Source organism: Pelmatolapia mariae, linkage group LG4 (assembly GCF_036321145.2).
Source record: "Pelmatolapia mariae isolate MD_Pm_ZW linkage group LG4, Pm_UMD_F_2, whole genome shotgun sequence".
NCBI classification, from domain to species: Eukaryota; Metazoa; Chordata; class Actinopteri; order Cichliformes; family Cichlidae; genus Pelmatolapia; species Pelmatolapia mariae.
Genome location: NC_086230.1, coordinates 5,514,928 through 5,540,429, shown reverse-complemented (window position 1 = coordinate 5,540,429; position 25,502 = coordinate 5,514,928). Strand labels below are relative to the sequence as shown.

Here is a 25,502-nt window from a genome sequence, read left to right as displayed (position 1 = left end):
AGCAAAATGTGAAAAGAAAGACTGAGATATGCCAATTACACAAGACCTGGACTGAAAATCAGCAGAAACAGGTCTTGTGGAGCAATCAATTCAAAATTTGAAATTTATGGTTCAAATTGTGCCCAGTATATATGAAAGTCTGGAGAGTAATGTGCAGTTTACAAAACGTAATATTTTGTATTAGTGTAAGTGGTCAGTCTTTGCTCAGATACAGTAACCTTATCCCTGTTTCCATAGTAATATCTACAAGCACTGACAATAATGTAATTGCTGTGCTCTATAAATTGCAGCTTCCTATTCCTCTCAGTCCAGCAGTTATCACCCTGTTTAAATTACAGAGCTTTATCTACTAAATGTTTTATTATTGATGATTTTGTTACCTCTCATAAATTAGAGTCATTTGGACTTTGTTCAACTAGGCAACTGCTTCCCACTTGTGAAAAATCCTCCACTAAAATACAAATTTTCACAAGCCTAAAAATACTCTACAAACCAAGTACACATTGTAAGAAATCTTGGGTGTTTTGCATACCTACTTATAGATACACAAGGATACTTAATATAATTTCTTTTATTTACTTAATTGAATTAATGAATTTAACAGCCACAGGCAAGGCCAGAGCTGGGAATTGTTTGTGGAGGAGGAAGGAAGGTTATACGTTGTCAGTATGGACAAACACATTTTTAAGTTTGTGTGGATGAAGAAGAGTGATCTTTAGCTTTACTGAGTATTTTTTAATCATTTCATCACAACACACAATTTAACATCTCATCCTGAATTAAAGATACTGCAATAGACAATAAACTCCAGAAAACCAGGAATCAACATATGAACATTATCTGTGCAAAGACTGATACTGCTGAAGTAAAAGAGCAAAGTCATAGAGGTGTTTATGAATACACAGCCAGGCGTTTTGCAATCTGGTCCATGTTGGCACAATCTGTGAGTTGAAATTTCTTAGGTATTGATATTGAACAGAAGAAATGATTTAACCTCATCTAAATACCTTAAAAATGCTTGTTTTTCAAGAATTTTTGAAGAATTACCCATACACACATGCATAATGGCCCTTGTGTGAATGCAGAAAAATAGTTGCCGTAACTTTGGCTTCATATATTAAATGTTATACTTCATATACTACATATTGCTGTAAGGTGACCGACCATATGGCTACCAGTTTTGATATTTTTTGACTGTTTATTTTTTCAAAAAAAATGTTTTAAGTAAAAAAAAAAAAATTGGCATGTAAGTATGGACTTATTTTGCAAGAGAAAATTGTGAACGTGTGATTAAGGAGTAAGTGGCAAAGGTACCAGTATCTATTAAAATATCACAGGAACCCAACCCAACAACAGAAACAAGAGAGATACATTAAACATAAAATAACTAAATATGAGAGTAGTTATGTGACAGTAATATCTCCTTTCCAATCCCATACCAAGTAAAGTTCAGGCTGGTATCAACAATACTGATTCGATATCAGTACTTTGTACAAGAACTTAATGTGCTTGGAAAATCAAAATCAGCAGTATTGTATTTTAAATTATACCTTAACAATAAATACAAGACATCACAGTACTTGTTCTTATTGTTTAATTATGAAGAATTATCATACAAGAGGGAAACGACCCTGAAATGTCAATGTCAAAACCTTTAAAATATTCAATTAACAATGACTCAAAACAAATATGACTGATTGAAAACAACAATAAAGCTAAGAAACATTTTCATAGACTGCTTTATTCACATGAATCTCAAGCTCTGTCATTCCTGGGGCAATGACTAAACAATTAAAATGAAAGAGACAAAAATGTTCAGATTAAGTGCAATATGTAATGACAATAAGTGACCCTTATGTTCATTTATGGTCTTCTATCCATATCTAATGCACTTAAGGTGGTTTTTGAAAAAGTGAAGCTGCAGTTTGAATTCGCCTTCACTTCTTTCAGGGTATCTGAATTTGTTGTAAGTAGGATTACGGTTTTCCCGTGTTTTGGGTTGATGGTCAATTGTCACATCACCACATGAGGCAACCATCAAAGAGCCCAGGCCATCCATGAAGAACTCTACAGTCAGAAACAGACATTTCCCATTTAAGAAAATATCATCTTAGTGCCATTTTCAACAATGTTCCCTCTAAGCTGTGCGCGTGCGCAATTGCGCACTGCTGGCACGGTCTCTGCGCACAGAAAATCTGCGTTGCGCACACAAAAAAAAATCTAACCTGAATTGAAATTAAAATTAATACTTTAACAATTCTGTTTTGCAGTGTTAGTCAGTGAGTGACTGGCTGCTCCTGTATGGGATTAGAACGATGCCACCTTATCCCATAGTCCAGCCAATAATGCGATTTACATTCGTATATACGCAGCTAATCAACATCGTTGACAGGCTATGACAGCGTCCTTATGTGCCGACACCGACGGTTTTTTAGCTAGCAAAGCGGCGTGGCTGATGTGGAGTGAAGCCACGTTAATGACAACGTGTACAACCATTGGAGATGTGAGCAGGACAGACGGAACAATTGACGAAAAAAGTGTGGACTTTATACCAGTTTTTAAATTGTGTTGATAGGCCACGTAAAACCAGAGTTGTGATAAAAAAAATATGCAATGTTTGGTTTTCTTCCTGAATACTGTCGTTGTTTATATTTACTGCGGGAAGAAACGGTAAAAACGGCGTTTTATAAGAAAAAAGGCTCGAAAGCGCTCTCCACCTGTGAGCAAAAACAAACCACCACCCTCTTCTCTCTTTGCTATTCGTCCAAAAAAGTACCATGTCGACCAATCAAAAAATGATATGGCAACGCGGTATCTAGTTGTTAAGAAAGGGGGGGAAGTTTTAGGAGTGCCGGCGGTGTTTTGAGATGTGAGAGATTTGAGACGTTTAGCGCAAATCTTGTGTAGTTAGTGTGTAGTGTAGTCAATAGTTTTGTTGTGTGTGTCAGAACAATGAGGCGACTGCTGAATGTTACAGGTGTTACAGCAGTGATACATCTCCTGTTGTCAGCCTGCAGGTATCAGGCTGTTGTTCTCCTTTATCTCATAGTGGACAGAAATTATTTTTTGGAGTGGCACAAATAATTTGTGTGGCATCAAATTTAATGCAGAACAGCTGATTGTTCTGTAAATAGTTTGAAATGTTTATTTAAAAATGCATTGGCTGCATTTAAAAAACTTTGTTGTTTGCCAAACTGAGTTACTTTTTTGAAGAAGTAACTATATAATTAATTGCCCAGCATTGGTCATTATATACTGTATTTTGCAGACAGAGAGTTACAGGACTCTCTCCCAGACCACAGACTCATACTCATAATACAAGTCAGAGCTTTATTTAAAAAAAAAAAAAGAAAGAAAAGAAAGTTGTGTTTTCAAAATTGGAGTTCAAGTTATTTTTACTTCCAATAGTGTTAACATACTACACAGACCAATGGCTAGATTTTTTTTTTACATTTTCATTGTAAATGGGCTAAAGCAAGTTTAAAAGTAGTCTAACATAAATGTAATTGCTGTAACTTGATTATTTTAATAAACCATGTAACTTGGATGGATTCGATGCTGGTGTGACCACAGTGCACACATCTGATGTCACTCACAGTGGTCCAAGGGATCGCTCAGGGAGTTTGTGTGTTCGCTCAGACACATGAAAAATTAGAGGGAACATTGATTTTCAATCTAAACCCCTTTTGAGATCTGGACTTACCTGAATGTGCTACTCGCTGGAGCTTAGGGTCAAATCTCACCCTCTGCATGGCATCTGTACGAGCCAGGAAGAAGTTGACCACTCCACTGGCCAAATGGCATTGTGGGTAACCAGGAAGACGGTGGAATTTTCCACCAGACTTCCTGTATAGGCAGCCACCTTCATTTTCATCTCCTTCCTCATATAGAATAGAAAAGTAAAAGCGGTTCCCTTGTACTGACCCACCAACCTAATTAGAGAAAAACAAAACAACCCATTATAAAATCAACACAATACAGTACAACACAATCCATGTAACCAAGGTTCAAAACTGGTGATTGAGAAAAAATAATCTTGAATAATTATTCAAGATTAGATTAGGCCACCTTAGAAGTCTAGTTTTTTTCAGATACTCACCTTTCTGTCCTGGGGTCTGTTACATAAACTAACCTTTGCTAAGCCTAGTTCGGACTCTTCAGTTGGTTTTTGTTGAGATCAACAGTTAAAGTGAACACAATCTGGAATGTTTTTCTGTTTTTAAATCTGTTAGATGGTTTCTTACAACCTTCAAAGACCAATCTCTAAGTTGTAATTTGCATTGGTTCCATCAAACAAACTTAGAACTGGTGTTAACGATGCATGCTCATGTCTGGTCAAAGCTCTTCAGTAAGTTGAAACAGATGTGGAATCAAACTTTCAGTTGGTTCCACATTGTTGCATTTTCCCAATTCAGGGGTTCTGTCCTTGTTCATGTATAAAAGTTTGCTTGTTGTAAACTCATCAAGTGCTATATGCTGCATGCAAATGAAAGATTTTGTCTTTAAAGCTGTTCTTGACTAGGCAGAAGATTGATGTCTAGTCTTATCAAGAAAGCTTAAGACTTGAAGGTCCAAGTTACATATGATTGAGCTAAAGAGAAAAAACTGTTACAAACTGAACCACTGAACCAACACAAGCTATTTCATTCTTACCACGTCTAGTTCAGGGACCGCCTCCATCACCTCCACAAGTTTCTCTATCTTTGTCTTCTCTGAAAACAAAAAGTCATCATCCACCCACAGAAAGTACTTGGTGGTTACCTGGGAAACAGCCAGATTTCTGCCTGCAAACCAGCCCTGAGAAGAAGAACGAAACATCCTCTGTTCAAATTCATAAATTGGAATGGGACCCCGAGATTTACCTGGTTTGACTGGAATTGTACTTGATAAGTCTTCCAAGAACTGAATTGACATTTGCATGTCTTATATTCTATAAATATCATTTTAGTCCAAAATATTGCTAAAAACTCATGAATCTGAAATTAATGTGTGTGCATACCTGTGCTGGAGGCATGATGTAATGCTGGATGTTTTCTCCAGTAACGTTCTCTGGTTGTAAACTGTCATCTGCAATAATGACTTTAATGTCACTATAGAATTTCCGGATGCTGTCCAACAACACCCTCAGTTGTTTGTAACGCAGAAAGGTCTTTGTGATGATGGTGACTTGAGAGCTGATATCTAACAGACAGAAGTATACAGAGAATAATTTTAAGAAAAGATGAACTGTTAATATGGCAGAGTAGCATTATTTTCTGAGTCATTCAACCAAAGAAAATACTAATAAATGTTGTTTTTTTTTTCTGGAAAAGCATGTGTGAGGATGAAAAATAAGTTAGATATAAAGATATAGAATCTGCCTGTTATTATGAAATAAATGAATTATTTCACATATGTTTTAGAGTCTTAGAGTGAGCTTCAAGAAATTTCTAGCAAGAAAGTCCCAGTTCCCAGTTTGGAAGTGATTTCAGAAAATTCTCAGAGCAATTTGAGAAAAGACACAGCAAAAACTTTAAATGAAAGAAAGACAGTGGGTTGGAAGAGTAAATGCAGTATTAAATGCAGCATATTGCATTCTCTGGTTAATAAATAAATAAATGAATAAATAAATGAATAAATAAAAATCCTATGATGTTTTGAAGTCTTGAAACATTACCCTTATGCTCACTTGATTTATAACCTCAGTAAACTTGTCCCTTAAAGTTTATGATTTTTTGTCTTATACAACAAATGTAAGGTTATTTTTGTAAATGTTGTTACTATTGTAGCAAATTTAGATTTTTACATGTCAATGGTCACATTCCTATTTAACATTTCCTTTATCTATTCACAAGTGTGTGTGTATATATATATATATATATATATATATATGTGTGTGTGTGTGTGTATATGTGTATATATATATTAGGGGTGCAACGATACACAAAATTCACGGTTCGGTTCGGTTCGATACTTTGGTGTCACGGTTCGATATTTTTTCGATACAAAAAAATGTTAGTGCCTTTTTAATTTGTCATTTATTAAAATTATAAATATATATTTTAACTCAAAAGTACAGTTTTTAAATTTAATGTTGCTGAAACGACAAAGTAATAAAAAAATAAATATCTGATGGAGAAATCCCTCATCTTTGGAAAAGAGAGTTTATTACAGAGAAATGGCTCTTTCCAAAATAAAAGCTATACTATATGCTTCTTCTGGGGTATACTCTCAGCAGCATATTAAACATATCAGGTCCCCATAAGGAGAATCATGTGCTAACGGCTGTCTAAATGACTCGGGTAAAGTCTGTAGCATGCGTGCTTGTTGTTTTTGTCTGCTTCCACTTGTCTTTGCACTAGGATGATGTCGGAGTAAATGTGCAGTCATATTCATTGTGTTCCCACTAGTGCTGTCAGCGTTAATCTGAAATGACGTTAACGCCACAACACGGCAAATCTCCGTTAACGAGCTACCGCGGATCGCCCCGTGTGTGGGGCTGGACAGCGTCAACACGTTAACGAGCAAACTGCACTAACGCAGTAGTTCCCACCCATGTAATTAAACACTGCGTGGCACATCCGACATACTGTTTTACTTTTGTCCATGATGCGCTTACCTTCAGGGTCATACTTCACATGAAGACCAAAATAGTTCCAAAGGCCAGATCTGAATGAGGGTGGGGGAGGTTCAATTTACCATGTTGCAACGAGCTAAGCTTCTGTCTTGCTAGCTTGCGCTGCGCTCAGTGGATCTGCGCTCGACAGTGCAGCCTAGGCGGAGTAGTCGAACGCAGATCCACTGAGCTCTCAACACAGACAGCATCGTCAGAAGAAAAGTTGATAAAATAAATTAAAAATCTTGTATTGATCGATACACATGCGTACCGAACCGAAAGCACTGTATCGAACGGTTCAATATCGATACGAGTATCGTTGCACCCCTAATATATATCTATATATATATATATAGATATAGATATATACAGTGTTGGGAAGGTTACTTTTAAAATGTATTCCATTACAGAATACCGAATACATGCCCCAAAATGTATTCTGTAACGTATTCCGTTACGTTACTCAATGAGAGTAACGTATTCTGAATACTTTGGATTACTTAATATATTATCATGCTGTTTACAACTACGTGAATGTACTATTGCTGTGATTTATTACTGTTACTGAAGGTCCGCGGCTCCGAACCGTAGTAAAGGGACCTCTGGCTCGTAGCCGAAAAATAGCTTTACTTTGTTGTCTGGGTCAACTTTGCTAGCGAGAGACAGAGAGAGGCGTTGAAAGGCTGCTCCAACGGAACTTATTTTTTCCGGAGGAAAACACGAACACAGTGTACAGTTGAGTCTTAATAGCTTACTTACAACTGGGCTCGTCAGGCACTCTTCTTGGCTGCAGTGGTTATTATTATATTTACATGCTTCCAGCTCCCGTTTTTGCTCCGTGACAGCTCGGACTTTTCCTTTCTCTCCCTCCCTCGCTCACAGACACATAACGTGTATGGTAGTCCATTCTCGCTGCAGCACGGACTACACTGCCCATGAGGCTACATTCTTTAGGGCCATGCCTGTAGCATTCTGCCTTTTAGCTTAGCACAACAACAACAACAAAAAAGCGCTCTCTCACCCAGGAAACATGCAGAGAGAGAGAGCGGCACCCTGTAACCATGGCAACCGTAACGCTGCCGCATGGAACAACAGAGCGTAGCTGTCAAACAAACCCAAACAGTCCTGACCCGCGACAATATGAAACAGGAAAGTACCGCCGTGTAATCCATTTATTTCAACAAAGTAACTGTATTCTGAATACCACCTTTTTAAACGGTAACTGTAATGGAATACAGTTACTCATATTTTGTATTCTAAATACGTAACGGCGGTACATGTATTCCGTTACTCCCCAACACTGGATATATATATATATATATAGATAGATAGATAGATAGATATATCTATATATAGCCTGTTAACTTTTTTCTTTTTAGTATATTTTATAAACATTTTGCTCTTACTATTTTTTACTTACTATACTGCTGAGTGACTGTCTACTGCTTGTCAAATACATTTCATTGCAATCTTGACCCTGTACTAACTTGCATATGACAAATAAAACTGAAACTGAAACTAAATGTATGTCACAGGAATATTGTAACTGCAAGCCCTCTTAAACTTAAACTTAATCTGTGCTGTAAGTTGTTATCCACCTCCGGCAAAATTTAGGTACACATCACAGCTCTTTATTGTGATAGGAAGGATATAAATAAAGTGTAAACTAAATGAATACAAAGAAATATAAAAGATAAGCCTAATAAAACAATAGACATTTAGCAAATATTGAGACCAATCCCTGCGTTGAAAATATTGCATCAGTGTCACCAGTAATAATTAAAACTATGCTTTAATTGCATCTAATGCTTTATTTTAGATTAAGATTTTGGTGTAATGAGTCATGAAAATGTTTTAGTATTTACTGAGATATGGGGTGTTGTGAAATTCCTCCAGAGAGGGTCGAGGGCAGCTGTTGATTACCTGGGTAACCTTTGTAGCACCCTGAGCACTTTCCCCTGTCCCACTGTGTAGGTGGAAAACCACACTCAGAGAGAGTCGGCTTTCTATTGGGCACCAATAGGAGGACACCATCAGTTTTCTGGGGATTTTTTCATGAGCAATCTCTGTTGGGCTTTCTTCACCACTGTGTTGATGAGGACAGGCTAATGTGTTAGTCCACAAAAGTCTGAAACACTTTCCAAGTCCCTGTTAATGAGTAATGTCTGAGTTACCTTTTCATTCTTCCTAAAATCCAACAAAGACAAAGAGCTCCTTTGTCTTTGTTTGATTAAGAAACAGGTTGTTGTCTCTGCACAACACTGCCAAACACAAGTTCCACTACCATGGTGTCGTCAGTGAACTTAACAATGGTGTTACTATGGTGAATGGGGGTGTAACCGTGGGTGTAGAGAAGGGGATCATATATAACCCTCTGAGTATGATCCATCAAAAAGTGTTTTATCCAACAGCATGCAGTTTAAATAATAGTTAGTGACAGAGGGTGGTATTATTAGAAGCAGAGCTAAAGTTGATGAAGAGCAGCCATGCATCCATGCTTATCTGTTTCTTCAGATATGACAATGCAGTGACAGTGAAAATGCAAGTGCTACAGTCCTCGGTATACTTATTTGCCCTTTAAGAAAATATGTGTCCATCAAAAGTGAAGGAAATGAATGACATAATATTACTCTGGACCAATTTCTTGAACCACTTCATAACCAGTTGAGTTTAGTCAGTGTTAATGGCTGGTAGACATTGAGGCAAGTTTTTTTTTTTTTTTAATGCAAATGGACTATGATGGATTTCAGGCAGGGTGAGTTGGTGGGATATGATAGGGACTGATTGAAAATCTTGACCCATGTCAGCTGGTCTAAATAGTTCTACCACACCATGCTATGATGTCTGCAAACACCTCACTTTAAGAATGGAGTTATGATATAGGCTTGGTATAGGATACCCATATCCAGAAGATTGCTCAAACTATATTATACTATTGTGAGGTCTTCTGGGTGATATTTATTAACTAATCAGTTACTAGTTTTTAACAAAGCATAGTGTTTAAGACACTTCCTAAGGTGGAAACATCTAGGAGTGAAGAAGAAGAGGCTTAAGATTTTTTCTGAGAAAGGTAAGATAATGAGAAAATGACAGTAACTGGAGGAAACAATGATTTTGCGTCAACATAATGTTCTTTGAACACTGTTAATACTCTTAACAGCATGCAATTAATATGTTAAAGAAGCCAACAATATTTAAATTAATATGGGCTTGACTATTAAGCCATTATCAAGAATTCACTTCTACCTGTTCCCATGTCATACAGGACTGGTACCTGAGGCTGCTGGATGGTAATGGGAAACACAGCTTCATAGTTTTCAAACTGGAAGGTAACTGAACAAAAAAAAGTATTTGTTTAGGTCCAGTACAAAGGGGACTTAACTTATTCTATATCTTAAATATAATGTACAGAACTCATACATACAATAATACTCATATGTAAAATGCACAGAACAATTTGCAAATTAAATTGTCATTTAAAAATTACGATTTATAGTTCTTATCAAATTTTTGACACATACCAAGGTCTCCAGTGTTTACATGGTAGATGGTGCTGGTATAGGACACTTTGGACAGCAGGTCATTGAGGATGAGCAGACTGCTAGACTCGATAATCAGTTTCGTCCCACCAGAACCTGTGAATTAAAACCAGACAATTTTACATCAGCCTTAAAATGACTTTAAATATGTTAAGGTTAGGTTCCAATTTTGTACTTTGTGTACATGCAGAGTAATATAATGCTGCTGGTCATTTTTCAGAAAGAGCTCATAGTATAATCTGAGTAGGCATTAATCCAGAATAATACATTCTGGCTTAAACATGAGGAGAAAATGCAAACTCCACACAGAAATGGATGGTGAATTCAAGACCTTCTAGCTGTAAGTTTACAGTGCTAACCACCATGCCACCATGCTGCCTGCCTGTCAATGGAAAATTGTACTTAGTAGTCAGTATAAGATTTTAATGATATAAGTCTACATATGATAGAATACTGCATGTTGACCTTTTGATGACTTAGACTGTTGTTCACTACAAGACTTATTCCCACAGCGATAATAAGAGTGGAGCAAGCAGTTTCACTCTGTTTACCAGGAAGAGGAGAGCTGGACACTTTTATCTTCGCTCCCTAACAAGAAGAGGGGCTGCGTCCTTCAGAATCACACACACACACACACACACACACACACACACACCTGCATACGCACATACATACGCACTAACATTCCTCTGTCTATGAATAGACGTATTCACTGTTGTATTATTTTTGTATATAAATAAAGACCAGGGCAGTAGCAGAGCGCTGATTACAGGGCCCCCACTCTCGTGTGAGCGCTCTGTGACCGCCCTTGCAAGTAAATCTGCAGCGTGTGTGTGTCTTCACTCTTAGACTCTCAGCTGAAGAAGTGTCTTTTAGAATAAATCTCTTTACACTGCCCAAAAAATATGAAATATACTAAATAAGACTCACATAAAACCACCCATGCTACTCTGATTGAGCAGGACTGAGGTCAGGAGTCCACTTTTAAAAGGACCCTAACCTGTAAAATACAAAATGAAGCCTCTGGATCTGGTGTACAGGGATGCTAGCTTTCAGGTGAGTTTCACCAGTCATCCCATTAGACCACTTAACAATTTGACTGATTCAGTTTCTGTTCTTTACAGATAAATGTTCAAACCATGACACAAAGAAAAAGATAAAACAGATTTCCAATAAAATGAATTCACCATCATTTTATCAATTTGGAAATGAGAAAGCCTTCTCAAACATGAGTCACTGGTGAACTTCTTGCACACAAGACCACAGTTTAGTTTAAAACTAACCTTTGAATCAATACCTATTTCAAGATCTGACCTTTAATCTGACCTTTAATAAAAGTGCTTTGTAGTTATGAGTGCTTTTCCTAAAATCAGTTATCATATCTTTGGATACTGAAGGCAGGACTCATCACACCATTTGACAAAATTAGCAAGAACTGGGCCACAGCTGGACTCATTTTCCTGGAGCAGACTGACAATAACAGAGTTGTCTACATACAGTTGTCTACAAAATCACCCTTTTTTCAAACTTACTCTTACACATATTTGTGCACAAGATAAATAATGAGGGCAAGAGCACACATCCCTGTGGGGAGCCAGTCAAGGAGCAGGCCAGGTTGGACAGGATTGATAAACTCAGTCTAGCATCTTCCACTCCAATGAAAACATTGAATTTCGTGTATATTAATTTGAAGTATTTTAGTGACATTTTCATGTTCCAAGGTGAATATCCTATGGAGAGAATTGAAGACATGTGAAACAGTTTATGTGCCACACTCTCAGATGTCTGTCAGTACTGGTCACCTGAAAAAAACTCCTGTGTATCCATGAAAGGCTGAATATTTAATTTCATGAACATAAACCAAAGGAGCATGAAAGGAAAATGATAATTGTCTTCTGGCTCTTGGAGAAGGCGGACGCATCTCTCACCCTCTCCTTCCCCTATCTTTCCTGCTTAGCTTTGATGTCCTTTTCCAGTCTCATCTGACTCTAACTTTGAGAGAGCCTCTGATTCTCATGTTGGAACACTGAGCTACTAGTTGTTTTGCCGTCATTGTGGATATTGGGTATTGGAGATTCCATAGGTTGTTGTGGAAATTTGTTAACAAAGCCTGCAGACACGATGAGCAGTTAAAACCCAACACTTTTATTTCCCATGCATGAGGAGAGACGTCAGTCAGGGGGCACTGAGAGTTGTCTCTGACAATGAACAGTTCAGGTCCCTTTTAAACACAGTCACGGAACAAAAGGCTTTTACAGTTGCAGTTCACACCTTGGCTCTAAACAGAAAAACCTCCATTACCTGTGAGAATCTCCCCCACTCTGGGGTCAAACTTTCCCGTGTGAACTTCCCTTTCCTGGGAGACATAATAAGGTGTGAACCAAACACACTAAAACTAAGTGACATCAAAAGCATCTTCATCAATACAATACATTAACACTAGAAGTCCCAGGCTTTTCTAACCCTCTGTCAGCCAAGTGGAAGCTAACTTGGCTAGTCTGTTAGCATCAATTCATATGTAAATTGGGTCGTTACCTGAGAATTGTGGAGGGGAGTGGGGGTGTGTGAATGATTGCGGATTTCTAACTGCAAACTGCCTCTTTGTTTGTGTGTGGGGAGGGGGAACTGCTAAAAGCTGTGAACTTCATTTTGTGTTCGTCTTGATGCATTCTCAATCATCCAGGAAAATAAATCTCCAAAAGATTTATTGATAAAAACAGTACAAAAAAACCAAAAAATATTTCTACAAAAACAACCATTTGTACACATATTTACAGATAATAATAAAAAGTGAGTGAGTACATTTCAATCACTCACAATCCTGGCACTGCCATGGTATCTGTAGTCTGCATTTACCACATGTGTATCTGTAGCAGTGAACACATCGCACAGTTGCATGATTGTTCTTGCATTTGTGTTTGACCTGACACGTGGCTCTTTTTCCAGGGCTAGGTGTGGAGGGTTGTGTCCGAAGCAACTGTTCTTTTATTGCCTTCTTCCCAGCCATATGAGAGTTAGCCAACTCTTTTGCAAGCTGCACCAGGAAGTCCACCCGTCTTTCCTGCGTCCCGGTGCATGCTTGATACAGCACATGTGCATTCAGTGCTGCCATGTCAATCATGTTATAGGACCGTGTACTCCCGCACCATCTGGTCCATCACATCCACGCCACACTTTGTGGTGTTGTAAAGGGTGACAGTGTTTGGCTTCCTTTTGGTGGTGTTATCAGTCTGAACCACGCTGTGCATGCTGCTAAGAATATAGACTGTCTTCTTCCGTTTGGCTGCATACGCCGTCAGCGTGGCAGCAGAGGTTGAAAACACCTAAGAAATAAGATAAATTGTTATTTCCATAGCACTTTTACACACAATGAAACACATAAACATAGAACCACAAAAGACCTGCAGCCTACCTGAGGGGTGAATTCATTGCGATTTGTGTATCTAGCGGATTGAGGAATTTCCCGGCGAATCTTGCTGACTGTGCCGAGGATGGTGGTTTTCCGTCTAAGAAGTTTTTGCGCAAGTGAAAGTGATGTGAAGAAATTGTCCGTGGTAACATTTCTGCCCTTGTCTAGGAATGGTTCCATCAGCCTCATCACTACATTTTCAGACAGTCTCTCCCCACTGGGACGATTGGGGTCCTTGCCAAGATATGTGAGGACATTGCAAATGTACTTGGATTTTAGGTCGCAGGCCACCCAAAACTTGATCCCAAACTTGTCAGGTTTACTTGCAATATACTGCAGGAAACAGCACCGAGTCTTTGATCTTGATCTTGATCAAAGATCTTGATCTTGCGGGGGGTTACTAGGGTTCCATCACTACGTGACTGCTGGTCAGCAAACCTGGGAAACCCACAGATCATTGGAACTATGCCGCGTAACCGCTTCCAAGACATCATGCAACACCTACGCTTTGATGACAGGTCCACCCGCAGTGATCGAGCAAAGACTGATAAGTTCGCTGCAGTTTCCAGTGTGTGGGGATCATTTGTCACCAACTGCATCACGTGCTACAACCCTGGTCTACATATCACCGTTGATGAACAGCTCTTCCCATCAAAGACTCGGTGCTGTTTCCTGCAGTATATTGCAAGTAAACCTGACAGGTTTGGGATCAAGTTTTGGGTGGCCTGCGACCTAAAATCCAAGTACATTTGCAATGTCCTCCTATATCTTGGCAAGGACCCCAATCGTCCCAGTGGGGAGAGACTGTCTGAAAATGTAGTGATGAGGCTGATGGAACCATTCCTAGACAAGGGCAGAAATGTTACCACGGACAATTTCTTCACATCGCTTTCACTTGCGCAAAAACTTCTTAGACGGAAAACCACCATCCTCGGCACAGTCAACAAGATTCGCCGGGAAATTCCTCAATCCGCTAGATACACAAATCGCAATGAATTCACCCCTCAGGTAGGCTGCAGGTCTTTTGTGGTTCTATGTTTATGTGTTTCATTGTGTGTAAAAGTGCTATGGAAATAACAATTTATCTTATTTCTTAGGTGTTTTCAACCACTGCTGCCACGCTGACGGCGTATGCGGCCAAACGGAAGAAGACAGTCTATATTCTTAGCAGCATGCACAGCGTGGTTCAGACTGATAACACCACCAAAAGGAAGCCAAACACTGTCACCCTTTACAACACCACAAAGTGTGGCGTGGATGTGATAGACCAGATGGTGCGGGAGTACACGGTCCGCAGAGGAACACGGCGCTGGCCAGTTGCCGTGTTCTATAACATGATTGACATGGCAGCACTGAATGCACATGTGCTGTATCAAGCATGCAACGGGATGCAGGAAAGACGGGTGGACTTCCTGGTGGAGTTTGCAAGAGAGTTGGCTAACTCTCATATGGCTGGGAAGAAGGCAAGAAAAGAACAGTTGCTTCGGACACAACCCTCCACACCTAGCCCTGGAAAAAGAGCCATGTGTCAGGTCAAACACAAATGCAAGAATAATCATGCCACTGTGCGATGTGTTCACTGCTACAGATACACATGTGGTAAATGCAGACTACAGATACCATGGCAGTGCCAGGATTGTGAGTGATTGCTGAAAATGTTGAAATGTACTTACTCACTTTTTATTGTTATTTGTAAATATGTGTACAAATGGTTGTTTTTTTATTTTTGTTTTTTTGTACTGTTTTATCAATAAATCTCAGCAACAATGGAAATACACCCATGTGTGTTGATTTCTCCCTAAGGAAAACTGAAACACAAGTTTCCTTGTGGCTCAGGAAACTAACCACTCCAAGTGGTTCAGCATGGCCCCACCTTATTTACATAACAAAAGCAGCTGTTCACAGGTGATTAAGGATATTAGCTAAAAGTCTACCAGCCATTTGGCTCGACGGTGGGTTTTATAGGTAGAAAAGCCAAATGGCTCTTCTCTGGGACTTCTAGTGTTAAAGAGAAATCCCACTACAAGGTCCCTCATCCTACACACACACACACACACCACACATATATATATATATATATATATATAAATATATATATATATATATATATACGTATACACACACACACAAAGACCTTTATTTATTTATACATACATACTTGCCTTTGACCTTAAAACGCACCTTGAATAGTGGCCTCTTCAGGTGGAGTGTCTGTTGTCAGCATACCATTAGACACAGTTAAGAAAACCTAGAATAGCAACACATGAATGAACTAAAAAAAAAAAATGCAGTCATTTTAACAATACCATGATGACTACCTACCACAAAAACACCACCACCACCACCCAAACTGTCTTTTTAAACCAGAAGACCGCTTTAAAGTGAGAAGACACATTACATTTGTTCCACCTTTTAGAGAATCTACAGCAAATGCTTATTTTACAGCATTCATATAGTTTTATAACATACAATGCATAGCAGATGCACTGCACAGCCCAAAGAGTGTGTGGTCTCTCTTATTACAGTACACAGCTTTTTCAACTGAGGAAAGTTTGAATTCTATTGGTGCTTTTCGACAAATGTCAAATGCAAGATAAACCTTACATGATCATGTGAGCTTGTGCTGTTCACAGAATTTCAAAATTGACTTTCAGAAAAGTTTGTTACCTACTTAAAAAACTACATTCTACAACTCTTGCTACTGCGGTTGCAGTACACACTGATGAATTTGCCCTGACATACAAGAATGTTTTTTCATTTTTCCTGTTTGCAACACACCCCGCGGTTAGTCGGCCCAAAAGATAGGTTCCCTAAAAAATTACATACATTTAAAACTGACTGTTATTACTGTCATTAGCAAAGACACTTCTTAAGAAAAGAGCAGTCCAGGAAGATTAAATCACCTTCTTCAAGAAATCCAATGCCAAGAAGATATCACTAGATAAGATGTTGCTGGAGAAGCTGGAGATTGCAAAATAGATGAAGAACTGAACTCTTTTGTGTCAATGTGTTTTGTTTAATGTTGCTGTTTTGCATGCCACTGGTACAAAACAGTGTATGTCTTCATGTTTCAGACTCTGTAGCATAGATAGGTTAGTGTGTGCAGCTAATATGTGCGTACTGGGTGTGCTATTGCAGTTTGTTCAGTTGCAATCAAGGTTTGCCTCAGGCAAATTTAAATTTGCTGTGTGACCTTCATTGCTGGTTGCAGGTATTGATATTATCTTTGGAAATTATTTGGCTAGCAGTGAACTTTTTCCATCTCCTGTCAATATTAAAACAACTACCGGACATGAGTGTTTCTGATCATGCTGCAAAGAGAGCTATGATGTGGGCGCAGACACATAAATATGGAGATTTAGTGCACTTTAGTGACTTGTATGAGTGATGCAGCTCCAACAAGATCACACCCAAACTATATATCAAGTAGCACTTCAGACTGATGAAAAAAAAGCAAAACTCACAACACTCTCTGTATACAGGTGACACTGCAATCGGAGGAACCATAGTGTCACGGCAGGCTTACAGTTAGCACCAGAGGTCACTTTAGCACCAGCCCATATGACCACATCATGTCTGGTCCCTTGGAAAATCACAAAAATGTACACTCATGAAATAATATTCTGTTGCTCGTGTCATACATGCTAAATCATAAATCAGGTTATTCCTGCTGCTCATTTGACACCCATCCCAGGCACTGGAAAACCATCTGTGTTTGTTACGGTACATGTCCAAAGTATTTGCTCTAATCGTGACAGAGGTTAGAAAGGGTCCACAATGCCTGCACTTTTACACGATTTTCACTTGAAAATTCCTAATTCAAAATGACAGTGAGCTTCAAGAAAAAGAGTGTTGCACTGACCTTCCAGTCAGGCAACTTTGTGTCAGTTTTGCTATATGTTGTTGGTGCTGCTCTGTAGGTGTAACGGGTGTATTAAAAACCCGGAGTATTTAGATGCATCTAAAGGACAAAGGTCACTCTTTTGAGGATGCCAATGTTCACATTTTGGAAAGAGAAGACCAAAATGTGAAGATGTTTGAAAGGGGAGAGAAAGAAGCCATCTATATCTCATCATTCAGACAACACAAAACAGAAAACATGGTAATCAGAGTGTTAGGCCAGACTGGCTACACAGAGAAAGTTTTTTGATCTATATGTTGCAGAGCGCAAACTCAGTGAAAAAATCCATTCCATTGCTGACTATGAAAGCTCTGATATTCTGGCCCCTGTAGTTTCACCTGTTGCCTCTATGCATCGGTCAGCCCCTGTAGAGCTCCAGCGTTGATAGAATTACTGACACTGACACTGGGCGGAGATGTAACAGACAATAACCTGAACTTTATGATACTTGCTTAATTTTCTAATAAAATAAAATTGGTAATAAAAAAAATTTTTTGTCATTGGTTAATAATGCAAATTTTCATGGTAAATGGTAAATGGTCTGTATTTATATAGCGCTTTTTTATGGTCCCTAAGGACCCCAAAGCGCTTTACATATCCAGTCATTCACCCATTCACACACACATTCATACACTGGTGATGGCAAGCTACGTTGTAGGCACAGCCACCCATGTCAACGTTATTGTCGCTACAGTGGTCAATGGTTCCCCAAGATGGCTGCTGTACAATCATCACAAAACATAACGTTAAAGAAAAATATCTTTACTCGTAATATTTACAGAAAGCCACAGAATTATTCACACAAAACCAAATTTCAATTCAGAGTTCTTTTGCCCCAAATTTTTACATCAAAATGAGAGAGAATCTCAGGTTATGATTGGCAGTTAAGTATAATTACATTATTAATGCAATTTAATAGTTTCAAACATCATTGCCTTTTATTAATATATACATATGTAAATATAAAAAAAATTAAAAATTCCCCACTCGCCCCTGTGGGCGGTTAATCCTTCAAGCTCGGGTCCTCTACCAGAGGCCTGGGAGCTTGAGGGTCCTGCGCAGTATCTTAGCTGTTCCCAGGACTGCGCTCTTCTGGACAGAGATCTCCGCTGTTGTTCCCGGGATCTGCTGGAGCCACTCGCCTAGCTTGGGAGTCACTGCACCTAGTGCTCCGATTACCACGGGGACCACCGTCACCTTCACCCTCCACATCTTCTCGAGCTCTTCTCTGAGCCCTTGGTATTTCTCCAGCTTCTCGTGTTTCTTCTTCCTGATGTTGCTGTCATTCGGAACCGCTACATCGATTACTACGGCCGTCTTCTTCTGTTTGTCTACCACCACTATGTCCGGTTGGTTAGCCACCACCATTTTGTCCGTCTGTATCTGGAAGTCCCACAGGATCTTAGCTCGGTCATTCTCCACCGCCCTTGGGGGCGTCTCCCATTTTGACCTCGGGACTTCCAGGTTATACTCGGCACAGATGTTTCTGTACACTATGCCGGCCACTTGGTTATGGCGTTCCATGTATGCCTTGCCTGCTCGCATCTTGCGCCCTGCTGTTATGTGCTGGATTGTCTCTGGGGCATCTTTACACAGCCTGCACCTGGGGTCTTGCCTGGTGTGATAGACCCCAGCCTCTATGGATCTTGTGCTCAGTGCTTGTTCCTGTGCTGCCATGATTAGTGCCTCCGTGCTGTCTTTCAGTCCAGCTTTGTCCAGCCACTGGTAGGATTTCTGGGTATCAGCCACCTCCTCTATCTGCCGGTGGTACATACCGTGCAGGGGCCTGTCCTTCCATGATGGTTCCTCGCCTTCCTCCTCTTTCTTGGGTTTCTGCTGCCTGAGGTATTCACTGAGCACGCTGTCAGTTGGGGCCATCTTCGTGATGTATTCGTGGATGTTCCTTGTCTCATCCTGGACTGTGGTGCTGACACTCACCAGTCCCCGGCCTCCTTCCTTCCGCTTAGCGTACAGCCTCAGGATGCTGGACTTGGGGTGAAACCCTCCATGCATGGCAAGGAGCTTTCTTGTCTTTATGTCAGTAGCTTCTATCTCCTCCTTTGGCCAGCCTATTACCCCAGCAGGGTACCTGATCACGGGCAGGGCGTAGGTGTTGATGGCCCGGATCTTGTTCTTACCGTTCAGCTGACTCCTCAGGACTTGCCTGACCCTCTGCAGGTACTTGGTGGTTGCAGCTTTCCTAGCTGCCTCTTCATGGTTCCCATTCGCCTGCGGGATCCCCAGATACTTGTAACTGCCCTCTATGTCTGCAATGTTGCCTTCTGGTAGCTCGATCCCCTCAGTTCTGACTACCTTCCCTCTGTTTGTTACCATCCGACTACACTTCTCCAGTCCGAACGACATTCCGATGTCATTGCTTTATATCCTGGTAGTGTGGATCAGTGAATCGATGTCTCGTTCACTCTTGGCATACAGCTTGATGTCATCCATGTACAGGAGGTGGCTGACAACTGTTCTGTTCCGTAGTCGGTATCCGTAGCCAGTCTTGTTAATGATCTCACTGAGGGGGTTCAGGCCTATGCAGAATAGCAGTGGGGACAGAGCATCTCCTTGGTAGATCCCACACTTGATGGTGACTTGTGCTATGGGTTTGGAGTTGGCCTCTAGTATATATATATATATATATATATATATATATATATATATATATATATATATATATATATAGACATCCAAGACATCCAAGCAAGGGTCTCTAGTATGAAGAGTTGGACAGCACCAGGCCCCGACATGGTTCACGCCTACTGGCTGAAGAAGCTGACTGCACTCCATGAGCGTCTGGCAGCACAAATGAACCAGCTGCTAGTTGACGAGAGACACCCAGAATGGCTAACCGAAGGTCGGATGGTCCTGATCCCCAAGGACCCCAAGAAGGGACCGGTCCCATCCAACTACTGACCAATAACCTGCCTCAGTACTACATGGAAGCTCCTGTCAGGCATCATATCGGCTAAGATGAACAGGCACATGGGTCAATACATGAGCGGGGCACAGAAAGGGATTGGCAAGAATACCAGAGGCGCAAAACACCAGCTACTGGTAGACAGGACAGTCAGCCGAGACTGCAAGACCAGGCTGACCAACCTGTGCACTGCCTGGATTGATTACAAGAAGGCCTATGACTCAATGCCCCACAGCTGGATACTGGAATGCCTAGAATTGTACAAGATCAACAGGACCCTAAGAGCCTTCATCAGGAACTCAATGGGGATGTGGCGTACAACACTAGAGGCCAACTCCAAACCCATAGCACAAGTCACCATCAAGTGTGGGATCTACCAAGGAGATGCTCTGTCCCCACTGCTATTCTGCATAGGCCTGAACCCCCTCAGTGAGATCATTAACAAGACTGGCTACGGATACCGACTACGGAACAGAACAGTTGTCAGCCACCTCCTGTACATGGATGACATCAAGCTGTATGCCAAGAGTGAACGAGACATCGATTCACTGATCCACACTACCAGGATATACAGCAATGACATCGGAATGTCGTTCGGACTGGAGAAGTGTAGTCGGATGGTAACAAACAGAGGGAAGGTAGTCAGAACTGAGGGGATCGAGCTACCAGAAGGCAACATTGCAGACATAGAGGGCAGTTACAAGTATCTGGGGATCCCGCAGGCGAATGGGAACCATGAAGAGGCAGCTAGGAAAGCTGCAACCACCAAGTACCTGCAGAGGGTCAGGCAAGTCCTGAGGAGTCAGCTGAACGGTAAGAACAAGGTCCGGGCTATCAACACCTACGCCCTGCCCGTGATCAGGTACCCTGCTGGGGTAATAGGCTGGCCAAAGGAGGAGATAGAAGCCACTGACATCAAGACAAGAAAGCTCCTTACCATGCATGGAGGGTTTCACCCCAAGTCCAGCACCCTGAGGCTGTACGCTAAGCGGGAGGAAGGGGGCCGGGGACTGGTGAGTGTCAGCACCACAGTCCAGGATGAGACAAGGAACATCCACGAATACATCACGAAGATGGCCCAAACTGACCGAGTGCTCAGTGAATACCTCAGGCAGCGGAAACCCAAGAAAGAGGAGGGAGACGAGGAACCATCATGGAAGGACAGGCCCCTGCACGGTATGTACCACCGGCAGATAGAGGAGGTGGCTGATATCCAGAAATCCTACTAGTGGCTGGACAAAGCTGGACTGAAAGACAGCACAGAGGCACTAATCATGGCAGCACAAGAACAAGCTCTGAGTACAAGATCCATAGAGGCTGGGGTCTATCACACCAGGCAAGACCCCAGGTGCAGGCTGTGTAAAGATGCCCCAGAGACAATCCAGCACATAACAGCAGGGTGCAAGATGCTAGCAGGCAAGGCATACATGGAACGCCAAAACCAAGTGGCCGGCATAGTATACAGAAACATCTGTGCCGAATATGGCCTGGAAGTTCCGAGGTCAAAATGGGAGACGCCCCCAAGGGTGGTGGAGAATGACAGGGCTAAGATCCTGTGGGACTTCCAGATACAGACGGACAAAATGGTGGTGGCTAACCAACCGGACATAGTGGTGGTAGACAAACAGAAGAAGACGGCCGTAGTGATCGATGTAGCGGTTCCGAATGACAGCAACATCAGAAAGAAGGAACACGAGAAGCTGGAGAAATACCAAGGGCTCAGAGAAGAGCTCGAGAGGATGTGGAGGGTGAAGGTAACGGTGGTCCCCGTGGTAATCGGAGCACTAGGTGCGGTGACTCCCAAGCTAGGCGAGTGGCTCCAGCAGATCCCGGGAACAACATCGGAGATCTCTGTCCAGAAGAGCGCAGTCCTGGGAACAGCTAAGATACTGCGCAGGACCCTCAAGCTCCCAGGCCTCTGGTAGAGGACCCGAGCTTGAAGGATAAACCGCCCGCAGGGGTGTGCTGGGTGTTACGGTTTTTTTTATATAAAACAACCATCTCTCACACACCAACCAAATGCTACCATCAGTCTGGGAGATCTGGGTGAGAATTCCCTGTCAGTTTCTAATCTGTGATATCAGACCAACCTTATAGCTGTTTCTTTCTTCTGCATGCAGACCTAAACCTGAAATAAAAATGAGCTTTAAGTGTCACATAGTCCTTTCACTGAAAGATACATATTCACATCATGTTTTGACTTTACACATGTTTTGCAAGGCCAGTTATTGAGGAAGTTTCTAAGAAACCTCATTCATCTCTCACTCAGTTTTTCCTCACTGTGTTTTAAGATGACATAAGTTTACCTAATACTGTTGGCTAAATGTTGAAGTCTGAACCATTAAATTAATACGTCTTTGCAGAGGTAATTATTCAGTGCAGTGTTTGGTCTGATAACTGAGAGCAAAATTTTAGAAAAACTGCGACAATCGATCTCATCATAACTCTTCCATGAAGAAATGGCACTGGCCTTGTTACCCTCCAATTTATTTGTTGTGACTAATAAATCCAGTTTAATCCTTTTTCATTGCAATTTTCAGTGAATCAGATGAATACATATTCTCTATGACATTTTTATGGAAATATAAAAACTTTAACATTGCTGTCTGAGGTATATACTGAGCTTGGCATACCTGGTATGGCAGTGGGGGTCAAAGGTCGTACTATGAAGCCCTGGATAGGATACTGCAGAGGAGAGTTGGGCAAAGCAAACAGCAGCTTTGATAGTACTGAATTAGACCTGTTGAGGAGATGGAATAGGAGAAGGTTAGACAAAAGAATTTTGAGTACTCCAGCTGAACACAAACAGACACACATTTAATGCATTCTTTTGTTAATATTGAACTGCAAATGCAAGAATTCATTGAAGGCTTCCATTCATCTTTACCTGGCTTTGTAGTGTTGGAACTCTTTAGATCGCCGTTGCATCAATTCTTCATACTGGTCTTGTGGGATGTGGTCTTTGAGAATCTTAGCGCCATCAGGACAGGTGCATGGACCAGGTAAGCGACGTTGTGTGGGCAGAGATGACTTATAATGTAGAGATCCTGAAGAGTGCCTGTAATATGGAAGTCCTGAAGAGTCACAATTCAATTCTATATCAAAGAACTACTATGTCACTGAACTATAAAGGAAAGCATATCCTTACTGCTGGTCAAATCAGCAATTTTACTTGTTTCTGTGCTTTTTGTGAAATGTCCCTCCATCTATTTATTATTTTGTGCCAGCTTCTTCCATCTCTTCCTCACTGTGTCTTTGGGGCTACTGTTCCTCTTCCTGCACTTCTCCATGATAGTGCTAACAACAGTAGCTTTCTCTGACTCTGCATGGTGCACAAGCATGCAGGGAGGGTAGTGGAGGGCCTGGTTATGGTAAGAGATTTGAGTGATTGGGCAATCCAGTGGCAGTAATTAAAATAAATTAATGGGCTGCTGTCAGTGCTTGGACTGATATGCAGAGAATCTGTCAAGCCAGTGTGTGGTGTGTTGCCATGCTCAGTATGCCAGATTACCGGTCCATGGATTACTAATCACATCCCAGAATATTTCTGTTTTATGAACATATATGCAGTGCTCTCTATAATGTTTGGGACAAAGACACTATTTTTGTAGTTTTGCCTCTGCACACCATCACAGTGTATTGCAAATCAAACATTAAATGGATCATTGAAGTGTAGACTTTAAGCTTTACTTCAAGGGGAGTTTGCATGAACAAGTATAACAAGCACCCACATAGCAAAATTGGTATGGCCCGGATCTGGCCCACACAATGTGCTTACACATGGCCCACATATGAATGACGGCCCTTTGGTGGCCCAGATTTGGTTTGTCAGAGGTGGCCCACACATGGGCCAGCACAAGGCCAGTTGCAGACACACTGGTGGTCCTGTGCTGGCCCAGAACAGTTTCTGGCCCCAGATGTCAGGCTAATGTGTACCTTAATCAAGCCATGTAATAACAACATGTGCCGGAGCATAACAGTGCAAAAGTAACATGACATAACTCTGTTCCAGTAGCGGTTTTTGATACGGGCGACACGGGCGGTTGCCCGGGGCGGCATTGTGGTGGGGGGCGGCATCACGGCATCGGAAAAAATAAATAAATAAATAAAACTGCTCGTACTCATGCTGCCCCGACGTCATGCCAGCGCATACTGGGGATGGCATAGGCACCGATCGGTTTTCTATCGCCCATTTGCTGGGAGTAAGGGCGCCCTCCGTTTGCGAGGTGCGCCTGCTGCTTGCTGCACAGGGAGGAGAGGGCGGGGCGGCGGGGGATTCTCTGGCTGGCTGGAGCGGCATCTAATAACCAACCCGCAAAATAAAACAAAATAAAAACAAACCAACAAACACGAAAACACCAGACATCATGATACAGACTCATAATTTGCACCGATGTTTTTTCGAAATTCTATACGCGAAAGTGAGCGCGAGAGCCCTCGGTGCGCCTTTATTGTCATCTCCACTACATACAGTCCAGTATATAGAGAGACAACGAGGCTCCAGTTACAACAGTGCAAGTAAACAAACAATAAATATAAGAAGAGTAAGAAAATAAATATACACTTTAGGACTAGGGGTAAAGGGATCAATAACAATTTAAAATTTATATTTTATAGTTTGATGATTTAAAGTCTCACACACAACCCGTCGAAAGGGGAGGGGGCCGGCTGCTTCCAAATTGAGCACATTTCATTCATAATGTTGTAAATCCAAGCCTATTATGTATTCATGATTTGAATCCTGGGCTGTGTGAAATCCCAGAAATAAACCTTAGACAAAGTGAATCTGTGAACTAAGGTGTAGGTCAATAGACCTACACCTTAGTTCACAGATTCACTCGGGTTGGGGAATGGGTGTTCATACTGGAGTGCAAAATTAAAACCAAGATGGACAAGAAAAGTTCAAAGCCATCAGGTGCTCAGTTTAGAAAAAAGAGAAAAGAGGAGTTGGAGAAATGAGCAAAAGATACAGGTAAGCAGATGTGTCATTGGATAATGGCAGGTCATCCTGAAACAATCAGAATCAGAATACTTTATTTGTCATGGTCCAGAGTCTGTGGACTCTGTGTTTATGTTTAAGTTTATTATTATTCTGTGGTCTTGTTTATTTTGGGGTTCTTTTTATGATTATCCCT

The 25,502-nt window shown here is 41.1% G+C and overlaps 1 protein-coding gene across 2 annotated transcripts in view; it reads right to left on the bottom strand.

Annotated features, from left to right (window-relative positions):
• The window catches only part of LOC134625245 (beta-1,4 N-acetylgalactosaminyltransferase 2-like), a 70,900-nt gene that overhangs the window by 36,357 nt on the left and 9,041 nt on the right, over nt 1–25,502 (bottom strand). The window contains exons 2-11 of one of the 2 annotated variants that reach the window (XM_063470447.1): nt 23,255–23,425; nt 23,001–23,107; nt 22,458–22,495; nt 15,725–15,791; nt 10,117–10,230; nt 9,842–9,928; nt 5,000–5,181; nt 4,654–4,797; nt 3,704–3,932; nt 1,660–2,067 (exon numbers count right to left, since the gene is read on the bottom strand). In XM_063470447.1, the coding sequence (XP_063326517.1) occupies nt 1,874–2,067; nt 3,704–3,932; nt 4,654–4,797; nt 5,000–5,181; nt 9,842–9,928; nt 10,117–10,230; nt 15,725–15,791; nt 22,458–22,495; nt 23,001–23,107; nt 23,255–23,425 (1,333 nt within the window). In that variant the 3' untranslated portion in view covers nt 1,660–1,873. Of the gene's footprint in view, nt 1–1,659; nt 2,068–3,703; nt 3,933–4,653; nt 4,798–4,999; nt 5,182–9,841; nt 9,929–10,116; nt 10,231–15,724; nt 15,792–22,457; nt 22,496–23,000; nt 23,108–23,254; nt 23,426–25,502 lie in introns of those variants that run through there. The other variant, XM_063470448.1, reaches the window with a different exon arrangement.